We start from the raw sequence: 19,769 nt of genomic DNA on the forward strand, positions 1-19,769 counted from the left end.
CCCTCCTAATGATGCCACTGCTCCTAGGCATTCTATTGCACTGTCAAATGGCTCTTACAGGCAAGAAGTTCTTCCAAATTTTTAGTGGAATTTCTTGTCATCTCATTTGAATCTACTGGTTTGTGTTTGTCTCAAGTGCAGCAGTTCATAAAATTGATTCTACAAGCAGTCATTTCTCAAATCCCCTTAACAACTGTTTTCTAGCCACTTATATTTTTTACATATTGGCAGGTGGAGATCAATACAATTAAGCATCCATTTCACTTGGCACTAAGCCATGATCCCCATACAGACCCTGGTGCAAAAGACATACCCTAACAAAAAAAGCATTTTGTTCCTAGGAATTTGTTTCGAGGACCAGAATTGAATGGAGTTTTGTCCTTTTCTATAAAATACGCTCCTGATCACAACTGCTGCTAGGAAGAGAGGGAGTCAGGAATCCTGTACAATCTACAAATAAATTCAGCTATATCTTCTACTCATTCCTTCTGCAGGTAAAATAAGGTTGAGTCAGCCCATCGTCAGCACACCAAGTGTCACACCATTCCCCTTCCCCATACAAAGCAGCACAGGGAAAGGGGGTGGCCTATCCCCAGAGCCATGGCCACTGCTCTTCTTCCTGCAGGAGCTCCATGGACAGGCTGTCCAGCATGCAGTAGCTTCTTTGGTGTGAGCGTACCCATGCAACCAATGATGAGAGTCTGCAGAGTGACAACACAATCACATGGTGGGGGTTGAGGTTCCTGCCATTTCACTGGGGTGTCCCTCTGTCTTTTCTCCTCATTGGTTGCACAAACAAGCCCACTCACACAGAAGCTGTGGTACACTTGGCAGTCTGTCTATAGAGCTACTACAGGTATACACGACTTGTGGCAGCTGAGGCTCCGTAGGATGGGCCAGCCCTGCCAATATGGTGTCGGCCTGGCTGGCCTGTGCGAACAATGGTGCACTGCCGTATTGAGTGCATCCTGGTGCATGCAACTGCCATCATGGTAGATGTGGGGCCAGTTCCAAAGCATAATGTTTCAGACTGGCCCTGGACCTATGTATGGCTAGTGCAGACAGAGCCTAAGTATTTGTATAAGCTTGGTACTGATTAAAATAATAAGTATTAAAAAGACTTGCTTTTTATGAGAGACTTCATAAATTATGGTCAAAGATGCTGGAAGCCTTTTCTCCCTGCTGTAGCTTTATTTAGTATTTTTATTTTATTTAAAGACAAAATCCTGTGGCTGTAGCTTTCTCAGTTTTGCACTGTTCTCAATCTTTCCAAACAAAACTGAACAAAAGACTACAGAAAGGTTACAAAAGTTTAAATAGTGCATTCTACCAGATCTGAAGACTGTTTTGCATACAAACAAATCATAACCAGATGAAAGAATTTCATATCAAACAAGGAGTGTTTATGTTACTACACTTTGGGAAAAAGTAATAATAAAAACAGCTAAAACAAATCCACCCTTAAGACTCCTCCTCTTCCTCACTGTTAATAGCATACTTATTGCTCATAACTCTCTGAACACTTTCACTGCATTAATCCTGATGAGCACATGGGGGCAGGGGGCAGCTGTGTCCGTATGAACTGGACTCTAACTTTCATCAGCCCGAGGTGACTTGACAATGAACAATGGAAACATAGGCTCTAACATCACCTTTAGGTCCACACCATCTAGCAAAGATTTCATAGAATCATAGAGTTGAAAGAGAGTACAAGAGCCATTCAGTCCAACCCCCTGCCATGCAGGAACTCACAATCAAAATACCCCTGACAGATGGTTATCCAGCCTCTGCTTTTTAAAAATAGAAACAATGCATTTATATAGCCTAAAAATGTTGTTACAAGAGCCATCATGACGAAGCAATTTGTTGGACTAGGTATCTGGGAGACTAAGATCTGAATCCTGTTTAAGCATGAAAACCCACTGCTTTCCATGGGGCAGGCAAGTCTTTCTTGGATAAATCATATTTCATCAACTTAAGACGTGAATGGCCACCCTCCCTTGAATAAATCTTCCCAAAAAAATAGGACTGCCATAAGTCAAAATTGACTTCCGTGACAATGCAACTATGGTAGGTTGTTCTTGGACTGAGATGTTTCTCCAATCAATGCCATGGCATCTAATTACCACTTTCTCTGTTATGAAACTGTGCATGTCCAAACAACATCCACCCTGGATAGGTACAGTTTTCTGTTTGATACTTTGTCCAGGAAAATTAACTAAACAAAACAGTATTATAAACAATGAAAAATATTATAATACATTCTCAGGAACTCATTTTCCCTCATTCCAAGGTTGCACACCACCCAGTTCCTTTTATTTATAGCTAGAAACTCTAATCCTTTCCCAGCAATTCAAACTAGATTTTTCAAGTGTGTCTGCTCTCAGCTCAGTTGAAAAGGTGTTACTTCTTGTGAACTCTTTCAGTTAAACTAAGAATAAATGCTTTTGTATTTAAACTGTAAGTTTTAAGAAGGGCAAACAGAATCATGGGTAGGTAGGTAAATGGTTATTGGGATCATGTGAAGGAAATTAAGTTCTTTCTTCTGCTGCAAGCCTGAGATTCTTCCTCTGAAGGTAATATTTGTTTTAGGAAAGATCCCTTACTAGCACTCATTTCAGATCCCTGGTTTATGGCAAACTTGGATATCTGCTAAAGTAAAACACCTGTTATCGCCAGTTAGAAACCAATGGGCAGAAATTGCAGACATGCTATCGACCTAACCATTATGAGAACGTAACAAAATATTGACTGTAGTACTTTGGACATATCGTTGAAGGACATAATTCAGTGTAAAACACATTATTGGTCAGCAAAGTTGAAAGCAGTATGAAAAGCAGAAATTCAAAGCCACAGCCCTCAATTTGCAAGACCTGAACAGGGCTATCAATAACAGATTCTCTTAGAGGTATCTCATTAATTGCGTCATTGTAAGTTAAATCCAACTGATGGCTCATAAAGATAACAACAACACTAAACGTTAGTATAATAAAAGAAACTTGCAAATATTAAGAGCTCTTCAACAGCGAAAAAGACAGTCTCAGAACTTGGTAGGCTCTCCTTCACTAGAGAAGGCAGAATAGCTACCATACAGTACCTGTCACAGATTTGTCCTCAATGGCAGGTCCAGCCCTGAATTTGGAGGCTGGATTAAATCAACAAATTCCTTCCAACTCTGTGGTTCTAAGATGTGTTGGTGGAATCTGATGGTGAGTGAGAGGCTTTCCTTTTAGTTTTTGCATTACTATGCACACTTGAAGATAACTGTAGTACAATAAACAGGGACTGTTACATCAGGGACACTTATTAGATTATTTGGCAAAGCTACTCAAATTGATGTGATATCATAAACCCTTAGCAGAAGAGAAAATGTTTAGATGGAGCACATAAAATATATTAACTGTCCTAAACGATACAGCCAACAATTATTATTATAAATTAAAATACTAACATTTCTACAACAGGCAAACAGGAAATTCACAAAATCTATCAAAATAAAGAAATAGTAGGCAGAAAATTGAGTATGACACACAGAAAATGATCAATTATATTTTAATATATTTCAGCTGAGAAAAATGACAACATTTCTGAAGCAATAAGTACACTGGCCTTGTTTTTACTGATATATGTAGGTAGGTCATTTACAAAAGCCATCTCTCATCTCCTCTCAAATGTGGGAGCAAATTCTAAAATGGTGCTTGCACTGTTTTATGAGGATTTATATTTGACAGACAGACAGGCAGACAGATAAGGCAAATTATGCATGTGTGAGTGTCTACACACCCACATGCACACACACCCTACCTGTTGCCCAATATATTAAACAGTGTAGTTCTACTTGATTACAGTGCTGTTGGCCATCAACTAATTCCAAACTAAAATATGCCTGGGACTCTTCAGCCATTTTGTTTCTGTCATACCGGATCACTTTGTAAACCAAAAGAAACATGGAGGATTTAGGTCTAGGATGTGAAATTGCTTGGTTTATTTTTCTAATCCCACTTCCCTCCAGTATGGAAAAAAGGGAGTATTTATTAGTATGGAAGAGAAACAGACATTTGCGAGCTTTCTCCATTTGATTATGGATAGAGTCTAACAACTAGCTAAATGTCTAACTTAAAAAGAAGAACCAGACTATACTGGTAAGAGCCACTATAACCTATGGAAGCCATCAATTTCTCTATGAAATAACCCTGCTGCATAATCTTTACCATAAGAATACAAAACATGCCACATATGGGTCTGCTATAACAGAGCTGTGATTGCACAAGCTCAATGTGTGTCACATCTTAAGGAGGCCATATTTACTAGCAACACAGTGTCACCTCACCTTCTGAATCTATCTCATGCCACCACAAGAAATGAAATAACAGCAGAACTCTTTCTGAAAGCAACTTGAATATTACTTTTTCATATCGGACTACAAAAAAAGTAGGAAAACTGTACACACTATGATCTGGATAGTGATAATATCATTTAGTCACTAGTTGGTATTAGACTTAGCTAAGGTTTGCCTGTGGCTATTCTAATCTGAGAAAAACAGGTTTTTTCCAGCTGTTTTCCAGATGAAAAGTGCCACATATGAATGTAATCAGACCTTTTAAAAGTTACTTTTTGAACAAGTCCTTGATCATGAAGGATGGCAACTGTTTGGCTGGGTTCTGGTAATAGTAATCTAGAAAAATTAACTTTTCCAGGCTCTGACTATAACACATGGGTCTAATTTGATCTGTGGTTTTGAAAGCTGGTCACCATTTGCTAGGTGATGTTAAAACCAGGGGAATATTCTCCTGACATTTACACTGATGCTTTCTACTTTTGTAGAAAAAATGCAGATACTTTAACAGCATAATTAGTGATTAAGTACAGAGGACAAGGAACTATTTTTAAAAAGTCCAAAATAAAAAAAAGTGGTCACCCTCAATGTAGAAGACAAATGGGCAATTAAATACAACAAAGAGCAATGTAAACAAAGCTCTAAAAAGCTACTCTTTGCCAAAATAAACACAAGCAGAAAGCACATTCCCATTAGTATTCATAGCTGAACAGAAACATACTGGGCACAAAACCAAAAACAGTATAATAAAGGTTCTGAATGTTAAATTGTTTTCTGCTCAGTTAAATCACAATTTACTCAAAGACTGTCCTTTTTATCTACTAGTGGTTCAATATTGGTCACTCAGTCAAAATTAGTCAACAGGCAAGTTTAAGTCAAATACAGTGAAGCAAACAACTCACATTTTGAGCATCTTATAGTATGACACAAAAGTAGGAACAAACAAAAGAGAATTAAACACAATATCCCTTCTCATCAGGATGTCTGCATATTTTCAGCTAGCACAGGTTATGGACAGCAGTAAATGAAAGCAATCCATGTAGATCAGCCACTTGGTAAATAACACAGAGCAAAAAAACCAGAATGATCAGACTTGCACATACTGTACAATAAGGTTGAGGCCTTATTCTGTTGACAGTCACGTCCACAACCCCACTCTAGTGGTGTGGACCTCATAATTCCCCCTGGTTTACAAATCTGTGGGAAAAGAAACAGATGGGACAACTGCTAGGGTGAAAGTGGAACAGTCATGAGATGGGTATGATTGAAGACTAATGGAGACAGTGGCCTGAAACAGATGGGCCAAAAGAAGCAGCTTCTGGCTGCTTCGGGGGGGGGGGGTGATGTTCATATGACACATGCCCTCAAAGTAGCTTGAAGCTGTTCTGAAGCCACTGAAAAAAGGAGCAGAAAAAAATCTGCTCCTGGCAGTGGCCAGCCTAGAACCACTTTGAGAGCAGACCAGTCAGTTGTTGCGGTCTGGGGCCGATCATGGCCAGAGGCTGCTCCTTACCACCCTTCTGCTTTGGTCCTATGATGCATCTAATCAGGCTTCTTAGGACCAGTTTCAGTTCCTGCAAGCTTGGATAAGATATTTGAAGCAGTTTGGCAAGCACAAGGAATCTTTACCCCTCTTGGCTGAGAAGATCTAGTAGAAGTAAACTAACCAGATGGGTCCAGGAAGTGGTAAACAGAATGAGAAATGTCAGCCCCTTTGAAATAGGTTTTACTGGACTCTTTCATGAAGACTTCCCTTTGTACTCAGAGGCATGAGCAAACTATTGTCCCCTTACAAATATTCTCTTTGGAGGTGAGGTAACATGCTTATGAATGTGGTGGATGAGCAGCTTTGAAAGATTTGGGATTTTTATTGTTTTGTTTTTAGGAAATAGATTAGGTCAACTCAATTTGATCTCAGGTTGAGTTCAATACCCCAATGACCTGTTCTTGATGAAAGAGAAGATGTTGGCTCAGTACACACGGGCAGAAAGCGGTGTGCTGGCAACGATTCTAGGGTTTGGGAGCGCACAGCAACCACATGCTCCTGAACCCTAGCACGTAGCAGCGGCTCCATCTTTACGCAGCACCATCCACACGGTGCACACATAATGATGTTGTGCATACACTGCATCCAAACAGGGTGGTGTGCGTGTGATGTCACCACGACGCCCCAGGGTGCTAATGGCGCCTTGGCAGAGTCAACGGAAGGAGCTGCATTTTGCAGTTCCTTTTTGGGGTGGATCATTGCTATGCCTGGGCAGTTGCTGTGGCAACGATCCGGGGCAGAAAGGGGAGGAGTGTTGCCGCCCCATCCTGCCCATCTGTACCAGGCTGACACTACCCAGATAATCTTCTTGGACTGCTTAGTGCTTTTCAATCCTACTAGATATGGCATGCTATTCTACCAGCTTTGAGGAAGAAGGCACTGTTTTATAGTAATTCTGCCCCTATCAATGGGGTGATTTCAGACAATGGCATTGGTAGACTTCTGTTCAGCCTTATGAGCATAACACTATGGGATATCACACTGTTCCAGCCTATAATTCGCACTGTTTAACATCTATATGAAATCTATGCATGGGTTTGGGGGTTGGGTGCCATGAATAAACTGACAACACTCACCTCCATGTTTCAGTCTACAGGGGTTGTGCCGGTATTGGAGTAGTGCCTGGATACTATAAAGGGCTGGATATGGGATAATGAATCTTAATCCTACCAAGATGAAGGCTCTGTGGATTGATTGTCCTAAGATCAGGAGTTCCCTCTAATGGAACATTTGCAAAGCTTGAGAGAATATTTGGATCAGTCTCTGTTCCTAAAGATCTAGGTCAGGGGTCGGCAACCTACGGCCCGCGGGCTGGATCCGGCCCGCCGAGGCCTTTCTGCCGGCCCCCGCGCAGTCCTGCCGCCGATTGCCACCGTTTCCGCGCCGCTCCGGGCGCCATTTTATTTTTCAAAATGGCAGCTGAAAGGTCACGCGAGACTTCGCCGCCATTTTAAAAACCAAAATGGCAGCGGAGGAGGAAGAGGAGGGCCGCGTGGCAGGGGGTGGAGGAGGCAAAGGATGAAGACCGGCGTGGCCCTCCCCGCGGGGCTCCGCGCGGCCCTCTGCGCGGCCCCACGGGGCCCCGTGCGGCCCTCCCCGCCTCCCCGCGGGGCTCTGCGCGGCCCTCCCCACGGGTCTCCGCGCGGCCCCGCGCTGCCCACCTCCTCCTCTGTCTCCTCCGTCCTGCCCCCAGGCCGTGCGGCGCATGGAGGAGGGGGAGGAGAAGAAAGAAGAGGAGGGGGAGGAGAAGAAAGAAGAGGAGGGAAGGAGGCAGCAGGAGGAGGAAGAGGAGATGGAGGCAGCAGGAGGAGCAAGAGGAGATGGGGGCAGCAGGAGGAGGAAGAGGAGATGGGGGCAGCAGGAGGAGGAAGAGGAGATGGGGGCAGCAGCAGGAGGAAGAGGAGGTGGAGGCAGCAGCAGGAGGAAGAGGAGGGAGGAAGAGCAGGAGGAGGCAGCAGCAGGAAGAAGAGGAGGAAGAGGAAATGGGGGCAGCAGGAGGAGGAAGAGGAGGGAGGAAGAGCAGGAGGAGGCAGCAGCAGGAGAAAGAGGAGGAAGAGGAGATGGGGGCAGCAGGAGGAGGAAGAGGAGAGAGGAAGAGCAGGAGGAAGAAGAGGAGATGGGGGCAGCAGGAGGAGGAAGAGGAGAAGGTGGTGAGTGGCCAGAGGCCACATGGGGTTTTTTTGTTGTTTTATTTTGCATTCTTTTTAATTGCTAACAAGTCTCCCTGCTTTGACAATGATAGTGTGATGATGATGATGATATTGATGATGACGATGATGATATAAGCCAGCTTGAGAGGCATGGAGGCACTGTTTCTGAAGCCAAGAGAGTGTCACCTTCCAAAGTGTGTTTTGTGTACTTTTAATGCTAACAAGTCTCCCTTGCTTTGACAATGATAGTGTGGTGGTGATGATGATGAGTCAGCTTGAGAAGCATGCAACTACTGTTTCAGAAGCTGAGAGAGTGTGACCTTGCAAAGTGTGTTTTGTGTGCTTTTAATGCTAACAAGTCTCTCTTGCTTTGACAATGATAGTGTGGTGGTGATGATGATAAGTCAGCTTGAGAAGCATGCAACTACTGTTTCAGAAGCTGAGAGAGTGTGACCTTGCAAAGTGTGTTTTATGTGCTTTTAATGCTAACAAGTCTCCCTTGCTTTGACAATGATAGTGTGGTGATGATGATGATGTTGATGATGATGATGATAATGATATGAGTCAGCTTGAGAGGCATGCACGCACTGTTTCTGAAGCCAAGAGAGTGTGACTTTCCAAAGTGCCTTTTCTGTGTGTTTTTGGTTCTTTAATGGTGATATTGATATCAGAAAGCCTCTGAGGCAAGGCCAATGTAAGTTGCTGTGATTTTTACAAACTCATGCGCAGTGAAGAAAAACCAAAGTCCCTTGACCAAGTACACACTTCTGAGAAGTACACTTGGTCCAAGAACGGTGAAACCACCTTGACATGTTCAATATGCATAGCCATGTTAAACCCAAGGGGTTTGGTTATGGAATAAGCCTCTGAAATATGCAAGAGGCCATGTTAAGTAAAGCCATGTGAAATGCACAACTGTGCTGTTGTGTGTGTTTTGGAATGCAGGTTGGGGGTGTTTGCCCAAAAGGGACCGAAGAGGAGAGGGCGGGCACACGCCGCCGCCTCCTCCTTGCAGGGCTTCGGTGGAGGCTCTGCCCCGGAGGGTGGCTCCGCCCCAGAGGGTGGCTCCGCCCCAGAGGGTAGAAGCTCCACCCCCCGGCTTCGGCCCCCCGACTTGTCTGAGGGACACCAACCCAGCCCCCGGCTCCAAAAGGTTGCCTACCTCTGATCTAGGTGGACTCGCTTGCTTGCAGTGCCTGGGAGTAGTTTCAGCTAGCCCAGCAAATACAAACTTTCTTAAATAGCCTGACCACACTATTAACTTCTTTAGATTACTGCAATGTGTTATAAGCGATGTTATCCCTGAAGTCAACAAAGAGGATGCAGCAAGTGCAATATGCAGCATCTGGGCCACTGAAATAACATTTGTAAAACCAGCTTTAAAGACCACTGTATGGCTGCCAACATACTTTATGCTTAAATTCAAGATATTACAGGTGGAGTAGCCATTATCCAGAAATCTAAAACACTCTAAAATCCAAAATCCACATATTGTAGCTGAGAAGACTCAATGTACACAAACTTTGTTTCATGCACAAAATTATTAAAAATACTATGTATAAAAAACCTTCAGGCTATATGTATAAAGTGTACACAAAACATAAATAAATTTCATGTTTAGTCTTGGGTCCCATTTCCAAGATATCTCATTATGTATATGCAAATATTAATAAAAAATAAATCCATAATACAAAACACTCCTGGTCCTGAGCATTTATGTTAAAGGATATGTAACCTATATTGTGACATCTAAAGCTCTATATAGCCTAGGATCTTTATACCTGAAGGAGTGCTCTCCCTTATATAGAAACCTGCCAAGGCACACTCCTCTGTGTCCCACCAATGAGAGAAACATGGGGGAAAAGGAGAGGGCCTTTTCTGTTATAGCACCATGGCTGTGAAATGTAAAGCTGTAGCTGTTTACCAAAGTCTTCAACATCTAAGGATGTTTGGTTGAACTGGTATAAGTATCTGGTTTTATACTTTAAAAATCTGCTTAAATTGTTTCATATGTTTTAGCTTGTTTTCTATTGCTCTTTACTGTTCTAATTTTTTAAATTGCTTTTTGTCTGTATGATGTCCCATATAAACTAGGTATCTAAAACAGGGTGGAGGAGGAAGAGGAAAAAGAAGGAGAAGATGATAACTAATTTTTGATAAATATTTATCACCAGCGAAACTGCACAAACTATCCACTTTGAAACCTTGGAACTGGCCATTTTGTATGCATTAAGCTTGAAGTCACATAAGCAGACAATATTGTTATTATTGTTCACATTTTAAAAGCATATTGTTAAAGATTCCAATGACTGGTTCGCTAAGTTAATGGTAAGCTTCAGTTAGACCTTGTTGGACTACAACCCCCATCAGTCAGCAGTGCCTGTGGTAATGGATAATGTGATTTGTAGTTTGGCATTGAGTAAGTCACATGTTCCCATCATTACACTAAATTTTCCCAATACAAAAGTACATTATGAATTGTTTACATCAACATCAAATGCTCACTGAAATATATACTTGTAATATAAATTCATACCAATGGAAAACAGAATAGAGTTATACAAATCTAGGATTGTTCTGGAATTACAATTATCTTCACATGAGGGCGGCACCACAATGATGTCTTATTTATTTATGGGGAGTTCACTCAGTGTGAATTCTCTTCTCCTTCTTAGGTGATACTACCAGCAGCTAAACTTACTCTAATCATGGCATTTTGAAAGCAGAAGAGGATCACAAATTCCCTGAAATCTTTATGGCATATAAATTACTCTGACTCATCGTGTGGCTATTTTCTAACCTCTAGAAGAACCCTAAAACAACATTAGTAGATGCTGTGTTTTCCCAAATAAAGCTTACGTTTATAGTTTTTGCTTACAGCTCAATTGATGTAGCCACCTCTTTGCACAAGTTAAATAGACATAAGCTCCAACAATACTGCAGTTCACATAGCATAGAGGCAAGGTGATGGATAAGCCGGATTGTATATATGCAGAGCCCAGATAGGTCAGGCAGAGGGCCCAAACCCCTATCCCCCACTGTGGTTAGCTTCCTAGAAAGAAAATTAGTGAAGTAAACAGCCCCATTGTGTTCTGGTAAAATCTTATTTGTGGATTATTCATGGATTCCTGGGATCTTCAACCCTAGGTTCAAAAGGCAAAGGAAGGCAAGGAAGGGCAAAATGGTATGATAGCAAATGTCAGAGATAAGTCTCAGAATTACCTAAAATAACCATACATGGGCCACATGTGAACCAAAAGTGACACCCCAGTCATTTCCAGACACTTTCCATCTGTTTGTGGGTGACACACCCTCTCTTGAAATACTGTCTGAATTCAAAATCACACTTCCTATAGGCAACTCTTATTTTTCACTCCCAAATTTTGGGGCTTGGAGCTATTTTTTTCTAACGTTTTTTTTTGGGGGGGGGGTAGGGTTTAAAAGGTCTATAAGAATCTTTTACACACCTGTTGCCACGACTTCTTTAAAAGCTGCACAACACTAACATGGAGTCTTTGGACATTTACTCTTTCTTCAACAAGGACCCACCTATGAACATTCCATACACAAGTAACTGCTGTAGTTTTCTTTGAACAACCTGTGGACAACTTCTCACACAATAAGTATTCTGATTTTCCATAAGATGTTAAGATCTGAAGGAACAGGATCACCAAGGCAAAAACACTGATGCCAGATAAACTGGAAAAGCATATAGGTAAATAAAAATGGTGACTGACAATCAATTTTAAAATATCAATAGAAAATAGTAGAAATGAATCCTCTTGATTTATCTTTTTAACGTTAATATTCTTGTCACTTTACACAGAGGACCTGGTGTTCATCCTTACCTTTGGGAATAGTTATCTGACATCCTAGGTCACAATCTTGTTGCAACTGATAAAAAGCCACTTCCTGTAACCGGGAACGTTCCAATTCTGAAAGACTTTGAACAGGGACAGATTTGAGCCGAACACTGCGGCCTGACATGCTATTCCAAGTGAAGTCGCCCTGCAGGAAATCAAATAGGAAAGTATGAAGCATCATATAAATGTCAGTCATTCTGTGAAAATGACATTTCATTATTTCAGAATTAAAATCATAACCCTTCAAAATTTGGTCATAGATATTCTAATTTTACATTAACACAATCAGACTTAACCAGGGAAATTTTTCTTGTTGATTCCAAAGACAGAGATGGGTAATACCTTCATTTCCCACTGGGTGAGGCAACTACCCCTACAATATAAAAATAAGTCCTGAAACATTAGTAAAGCACCTAAATTTGTATGCAGAAGATCCTAGATTTAACACATCTCCGGAACAGGCAAGAAATTCCTGCATGAAACCTGAGAGCCACCGCCAACCAATTGTGACAAAAGTGTGCTAGATAGACCAAAAATCTGATTCAGTATGTCAGCTTACAGCTTTTCTGCATGAATGAGAATGAACCTTCTACTCCTACACTCTTTCCAGTAGGGTTCTTTCCAAATGGGCCAAAATGTGCTTGGTGTCAACTACAGCTTCTCATACTGTTGGTACAAACCACAATTAAATCTCACCAGTTTTCCCCATTTTGGACAAAATAACGAATTTCAACTGAAAACTGAAGCAGCTGCCTCTTATTCAATGGAGATTATCGCACTGCGTTCTGAGACCGTTCTCATCACGTGATGAGAACGGAACGCATTTGAGTATACCGCACGTATGTGTTCCAATCGGGTTCTCAGAACGCTTAAATGTGTTCCAAATGTGTTCCAGGAGGGTACAGATATGAATGTGTTCCCAGAGAGCTGAAACGTGATGAGAACGTTCCAACAGAGGTGTGTGCGATATTCTTATCTGTTCTCAAATCCGTTCTCTCATTCCTCCGTCTCCTGATTGGCTGAAAGAATGACAGGCAGGGAGGGAGGGAGGCAGGCGAGCGACTGCAGTGAGGGAAGGTGTGTGTGTGTGAGGGGGGAAAGAAGGAGGGAGGGAAGGGAGGAAAGTTGGGACAAGTGAGAGAAGAGGAAAGAAGGGAAAGAGAGAGAAAGAGAGAGGGAAACAGGGGGGCCAGAGCAGAGAGCAAGAGGGAGAGGGTCTGGCTGCTTCTGCGGGGGCCTCTAGTGTCATGTCCAGCGGGGCTCCTGTGCTGGCAGCCTGCAGGAGGCAAGGATGGCAGGGATGCCCAGGACCTTCTCCTCCTTCCCTCCAGGAAGGAACCCACAAAAGCTCCTCTGTTTGGAGCAACACACAAAAGCAAGCAAACAACTCCCAGAATTCCATAGCAAAGAGCCAGACAAGAATTAAAGCAGGGAGGGAAGCTCACAGGCCCCACCTGGAATATTGTGTCCAGTTCTGGGCACCACAATTCAAAAAGGAGCGTGTCCAAAGGAGGGCGACTAAAATGGTGAAAGGTCTGGAAACCATGCCCTACAAGGAACGACTTAAGGAGCTGGGGATGTTTAGCCCGGAGAAGAGAAGATTAAGAGGTGATATGATAGCCCTGTTTAAATATTTGAAGGGATGTCACATTGATGAGGGAGCAAGCTTGGTTTCTGCTGCTCCAGAGACTAGGACCCGGAGCAATGGATGCAAGCTCCAGGAAAAGAGATCCCACTTCAACTTCCTGAGAGTAAGGGCTGTTCGACAGTGGAACACACTCTTTCCTCAGAGTGTAGTGGAGTCTCCTTCCTTGGAGGTCTTTAAGCAGAGGCTGGATGGTCATCTGTTGGGGATGCTTTGATTGTGATTTCCTGCATGGCAGAATGGGGTTGGACTGGATGGCCCTTGTGGTCTCTTCCAACTCTATGATTCTATGATTCTATGAAGGCACACATTACATGCGCACACACACAGGAGGCAAAAGGCTGACAAGCAGCCAAAATGGGGAATTGGGATGACAGCAGAGGACTCTTCTTTTCTAACCGGTTTAAAGAGCTGCTATGGCTGCCGGGGCTCTGCCCTTGGCCCAGTCCCCTCCCTGGCAACTTGCTTTTCTTCGGCTTGAAGAGACCTGCATGGAGCTCCTCCTTCTTCCCAGCCTTGCAAAGGAGGTTTGGGATGTAACTTGCAAGGCTCATCTCTCCTCATTTCTCTTTCTCCCTGCCTTCCTCCCGATCCCTCCTTCTTCCCTCCCTCCTCCTTTCCCCCCTCTCTCTCTCACACACACCCCTTCCCTCACTGCAGTCGCTCGCCTGCCTGCTTCAGTGCCTCCCTGCCTGTCATTCTTTCAGCCAATCAGGAGACGGAGGCAGCCTTGGTGGAATATGTTCTCGGAACGGTTTCAGGAATCGCTGTGCGGTAAAATGCAGTTCTGATCACGGTCTGATCACGTTCTAGTTTACTAATGCAGTAATATCTGTTCCAGGAACGTTCTCATCACGTGATGATAGGAACGTTCTCAGAACGCAGTGCGATAATCTCCTAAATGTTGGTTTGGGATTACACTCATTTAGTGTTGCATCAGCGACCCTCATCTTTCTCTCCCGCAGCAAGACCCTGAAGAATAAGAGGCAACTGCTTCAGCTGAATTTTGTTATTTTGTCCAAAATGGGAAAAAGTGAGTTCAGACACTGGATCAGAGCATGACCCCCCCCCCCCAAATACACAAGCAAAGCATAGTTTAGAAGCATATATCTTTAATATTTTTATCATCAGAAATCCAATAAAAACATGCAGCAGAGGTTGGTGATCCAGCAATGATTATCAAATCAGACATAGCACATGACTTGCACTAAATCTCTTTATGTTTGCGAATCACCTTAAAAAGTCTACACTGACTATTTGAAATGATGCATTAATCCCAGACCTTCACTACAGACAATGAATTGCAATCTTGGGTTGCAAAATCATTTTTAAAATTATTTCTGATTTTGTTTGACATACAATATTAATCACAGAGCCCTGTTGCAGGGGATGACTTGCACAGTGTGCTCCAGACAATAGTTAGAGACATGTGTAGGCAAACATTTCATTCCAAAACAGAAAAAGTAAATGTTGAAAAAGTTGATCTGTCCATTTGAAACCTCAAGACACAAATAAATGTTAGAATAAAAGTTTCATCAGGACTGCCTTAACTTCCATCTTGAAATGAATATTCACATTATAAAATATAGAGTAAATACCATTACAATAAACCACTCAGCCAAAAATCTGGCATGCACTCTAACCACAATGTGTTTTTGAATGAGAGGTAGAACTATCACGTTTATGCTGTTAAATTCAACACACATGTACTTCATAGAGTAATGTGAAGCCACAAAAATATCTTCAAGCAAATACTACAAAGAAGGAAATATAGAAAATATATATACTGTACATGCATATTTTAGATCACATGACAACACTGTATCTTTAATGAATATCTAGCACACAGATGTGAAATAGTTATACAAGTACCTGTTTACAAAACTAGTGCTGCAGTACTGTACTTACAGTGGGCATTGGATATATCACAATAACTCCTTGTGAGAATGTGTCACAAATTTTAGAAAGGGATGGGGAAACCTAACTGCTGATGTTTAACTATATTTTAAATTAAGGAAAGGCCCTCCAGATACTGCTGGACTACAATTCCCATCAACTAGAGCTAGCACTGTTAAGTACAAGACAAAGATTACTACTGCTCCTTTTCCAATTAAATGTGCTTGAAAAGTGCTAATAATAATGAAAGCCAGAGAGTTATATTGTTATGCAGAAGCTACCTTAATATATTTTTTCTCCAAGGTCTGAGCTATTTAAATAATATTATTTCTAGGTCCCAGTTTATTATGATTGACAAACTCATAGATAAGCATGAGCCCCATTTGCAGACATAGGGTTGTGCAAATGGTCAGCCATCACCACCTGTATTATATATACTGCAACCATCCATGAGTTAACCTCTCTCAGGTCACTCTAACATTATCGTGATGAAGTTAGTGGAGACTATATCTGTCAAAATATTTTTGGAAAATGTTATGTTATGAACACTGGGATCTCCTAATCTACTTGAGATGGCCAAGAAATGTTTACTTTCAGCTGTCTGCTTTATTTAAAAACTAAAATGTATTTAAAAACCAGACCAAAGCAACTTAAAACTTCAGACTCTTCACTAGGGATATAACCTAGTGAATTAGGCTATGCTAAAAGCATTGTATTCATCACATACCAAGGAAAAATATCATTTGTAGATCTTCCCACCTTCATGGGACACAGATCTTCCCTCTGAGAAAACACAGGATGCTGACAGTCCCACAGAATAAACTAAAAATGGGAGGGGAACAAAGGGATTCCTGTAGCACCTTTATTAACAGATTTATTTACTTTAGCATGAGCTTTCCTGGATTAAATTTCACTTCCTGAGATATATTGACAGAGTATAATATTCTAGCCTTAAGCATAATGCAGTTATATTACTAAGGAATGGGATCAGACTGAAATGCAATAAAGGAAAATGGTCACACTGGCCAGAAGCCATCACACATGGTCACTAGAGCACCTGTAAGCCAATCCAGAGGTTTCCTGCTCTTGTAGAGGTTATGCAAGATACCAACCTAAAATCTTGAGAAACAATTGTTTATCAGAGTCTGCCAGGAACCTTTTCCAACCTGAGTGCCATGTCTGCCCATGCAGACATTCTTCTTGGAGTTTGTGATGGCGGGGTGACTAAAACGTACAGCATTAAAGCAACATTATCCCACCCTCTCACTCTTATCTGCCTCTTCTTTCTCTCATGGTCTCCATTTCTCCTTTATCTCCTTTTTTCTCTCCTCAGTCCAATCCAATTTGTAGCAATTAGACTCAAAATGAAGACCCATATGTGAGGAGAATATTTCTTTTAAGGCTAAACAAAAATCAGATTTTCCACATAAGGTCAAGACCCGATGCAAAAGTCCCATGGCTAGACAAACAAGGTAGACAATCCATAATTAAATAGGCCTTACATAATGATATTAAAAACATAATTCTAATATGCACAAGCAATATCCTCAAATAAATTATTTGGTAAAACTGAAGCCCCAGTTACGTAATACCACTTCATTTGTAACATATAAAGACATAATGCTCCCTGCATGTGTGGTATTGCTTGTTTTAAAGGACAAATATTACAGCTACTGTTTACAACAAACACAATACATACAGGGGTTGCATTAATGATGTAGGGAATATGTAATGCACCATGGAAAGAATTGACAATCTGTGCTAAGTTTGTGAGATAAACATTTCTATCACTTTTCAATCAAATACAAAGCCATTATCAAAGACAAATAGACTGTCCTTCTCTGGACCTCTAGGAAGCAAGTGGATTTAAATGGAGAGTTGTTTCTACAGGAAGCAAAGGCTTCTCGACTATAAGTCGAGAAATTTATGTCCCAAAATTGCCCCTAAAATCTTGGGTAGACTTAAAGAACAGTTAACACAGCAGTAGTGCTTAGAAAGGTCCTATAGCAAGCAAGCTCCACTGAATTCCTTCCCCCTCCAGTCTGTTTGCAAGCCTTTGCTTCCTATGGGGAAAACTCCCCTTTGAAAAGCATTTTCCTGGTGCATTTGCAAGCCTTTGCATCCCATGGGGAAAACTCCCCATTGAAAAACACTTGCCTGGTCCGTTTTGCAAGCCTTTGCTTCCTGTAGAAACAACTCTCCATTTAAATCCACTTGCTTCCTAGAGGTCCAGAGAAGGACAGAAGTGGCATTTCCCCCTTTCCATCCTTCTTTATGGCCCCCTAAGTTTTACCCTCAACTTATCCATGAGTCATATCAAAATCCAGGATTTTGACCTTGAAACCTTCCCTCGACTTATACATGAGGCCAACTTATACATGAGTATATACAGTACATACACCTTGATTCAGATTCCATGGCAGAACGAGTGATTTAATTAAAGTGCCTGGCCAAAGTATTAATCCACCCCCCCACATGTGACTTTTCCACATTTTTTGAATTAAAGCATGGAACTGAATTGGATTCAATGAATTACGTTACCACTTGATGTACAAAAGATACACAACATTGTAAAGATGCAGTATTTTCTTACTGTGGCACAAAATTTAAGTATGTCATCACTGTATGTCATCAATTTCTCCACTGCACAGTAACTTAAATAGATTAAGAGTATGAGTTTCCTCGGTGGATTGGAACCTTTATATCTTTAATAAACATTTAGTCTAGCCTTCTCTAACCTATTAGCCTCTGGTTGTGTTGAACTACAACTTAGCTGTGCTATGATGGGGATAATGTGAGTTGTGTACAACACAGCTGGGTTACATTGGTGTGGGGAAAACTGATTTACTTTTACTCTCACTTTCTGCAGACAGACTGTATGAAGAGAATATATCAAATGACCCCTCCCCACCTGATCATCTCAACTTTTGTAAGTTCAGAGGAAAATAAGGATGGAGCTTGTCTACAGCTGTACATTTATAGACCTTTCTACACAGATTTAACATTTCTACATCTTGACAATGAACATTCAGCTCTGTATATGCTCAAGCTACTTTCTAATAAAGAAAATGCAGCAGACAATAGCAGCAGCAGGTACAATGGATCCAACTCCTGCACCTATATTCAATCACTATGTAGGATAGTAGGTAAGATCAGGGCTATAGTCATCTTTGGAAGTAAACTTCCAATATGTTTACTTATAAACTAGCATAAATAGATAAACTTATAAACTTATATCTAGTTTCAAACTTAGCAGTTACTTGCCAAAATCTGCATGCTGCAGTTTACAACATTGTTAAAGCAGTATGATTCATTACTTATGAGGACTGTCTTTCTTCCCCCCGCCCCATGCTAGGGCCTTGACCCCCGCTTTAGGAAGTGGTACGGTAGTGATTAGTACAATCAAGAGGCAATATTTAATCTTGGGTGCTCTGAAATTCAAACAGTTCAAATGTTGCCCTTTAGTTTCATTCTTTGTTTTACGCAGCACATTTATTTTGGACAGAGAAAAGGAAAAAATAGCCCATAAAATTTCCCACTGTTATGAAAAACAGAAACAATTGCTAGAGTTACAAGATACTTTTGAGACTGAGCCAGGAGATGACCAGTCTTTATTTGGGATTGCTATACTTTGCAGAAAGTTGTATAATATGAATATTTAGCTCAGGAATGACCACTTGGTAGGTGGAAGTAACTACTGTACTTTCAGACAATGATCTAGCAACTAATTCTGATCTAGTACCAAGAGATTTACAGTTCTCTCTCTCTCTCTCTCTCTCTCACACACACACACACACACTATCACCACCACACAGTTTAGACCATTACGTATTTATAAAACCTTAGCTATATCGAAAATTGTACTGTGACTTATTTTCATTTTATAACGTGACAACTTTTGTATATGCATGAAACTATTGACAGACTCTGGACATATTTTGTTTAAAATTCAGCAAAGGTTCCTTAGGTGTCAAAGATTTGGTTCAGGGATCAGTTCTGGCTTGCAGGTCATTAATGGACCATTGGTGTTTATTTTTAAAAAGTGGAGGGACTGAATACATGGACTGAATATATACTGTCATAGCATTTGGTGCATTTAACCTTTCATCAAACAAGCTATGTTAACATATCCCATTTCAGAGTCACCACACATTCACTTACAAAGATGATAAAGCATTAGCAAAAACTTCAAAGGACTTTCAAATAAATGCTGTGTTTAGTCATATAATTGACTTTAATTACACATCACTACTGATGATGAAGCTTGTTAGCACCACATGCAAAATCATGAAAACAGACAAAATAAAGATCTTTGAGAAGTTGCTGTTCATTG

General features: G+C 41.3%; 1 protein-coding gene across 5 annotated transcripts in view; it reads right to left on the reverse strand.

The window, feature by feature from the left end:
• ARHGAP6 (Rho GTPase activating protein 6) overlaps nt 1-19,769 on the reverse strand; it is a 298,619-nt gene that overhangs the window by 53,406 nt on the left and 225,444 nt on the right. For all 5 annotated transcript variants that reach the window (XM_089511604.1, XM_089511603.1, XM_089511606.1 and 2 more), the window contains exon 2: nt 11,881-12,040. In XM_089511604.1, the coding sequence (XP_089367730.1) occupies nt 11,881-12,040 (160 nt within the window). The remainder of the gene's footprint in view (nt 1-11,880; nt 12,041-19,769) is intronic.

Source organism: Sceloporus occidentalis, unplaced genomic scaffold, assembly GCF_023333645.1.
Source record: "Sceloporus occidentalis isolate IW3139 unplaced genomic scaffold, rSceOcc1.0.p SCAF_2, whole genome shotgun sequence".
Lineage (NCBI taxonomy): Eukaryota > Metazoa > Chordata > Lepidosauria > Squamata > Phrynosomatidae > Sceloporus > Sceloporus occidentalis.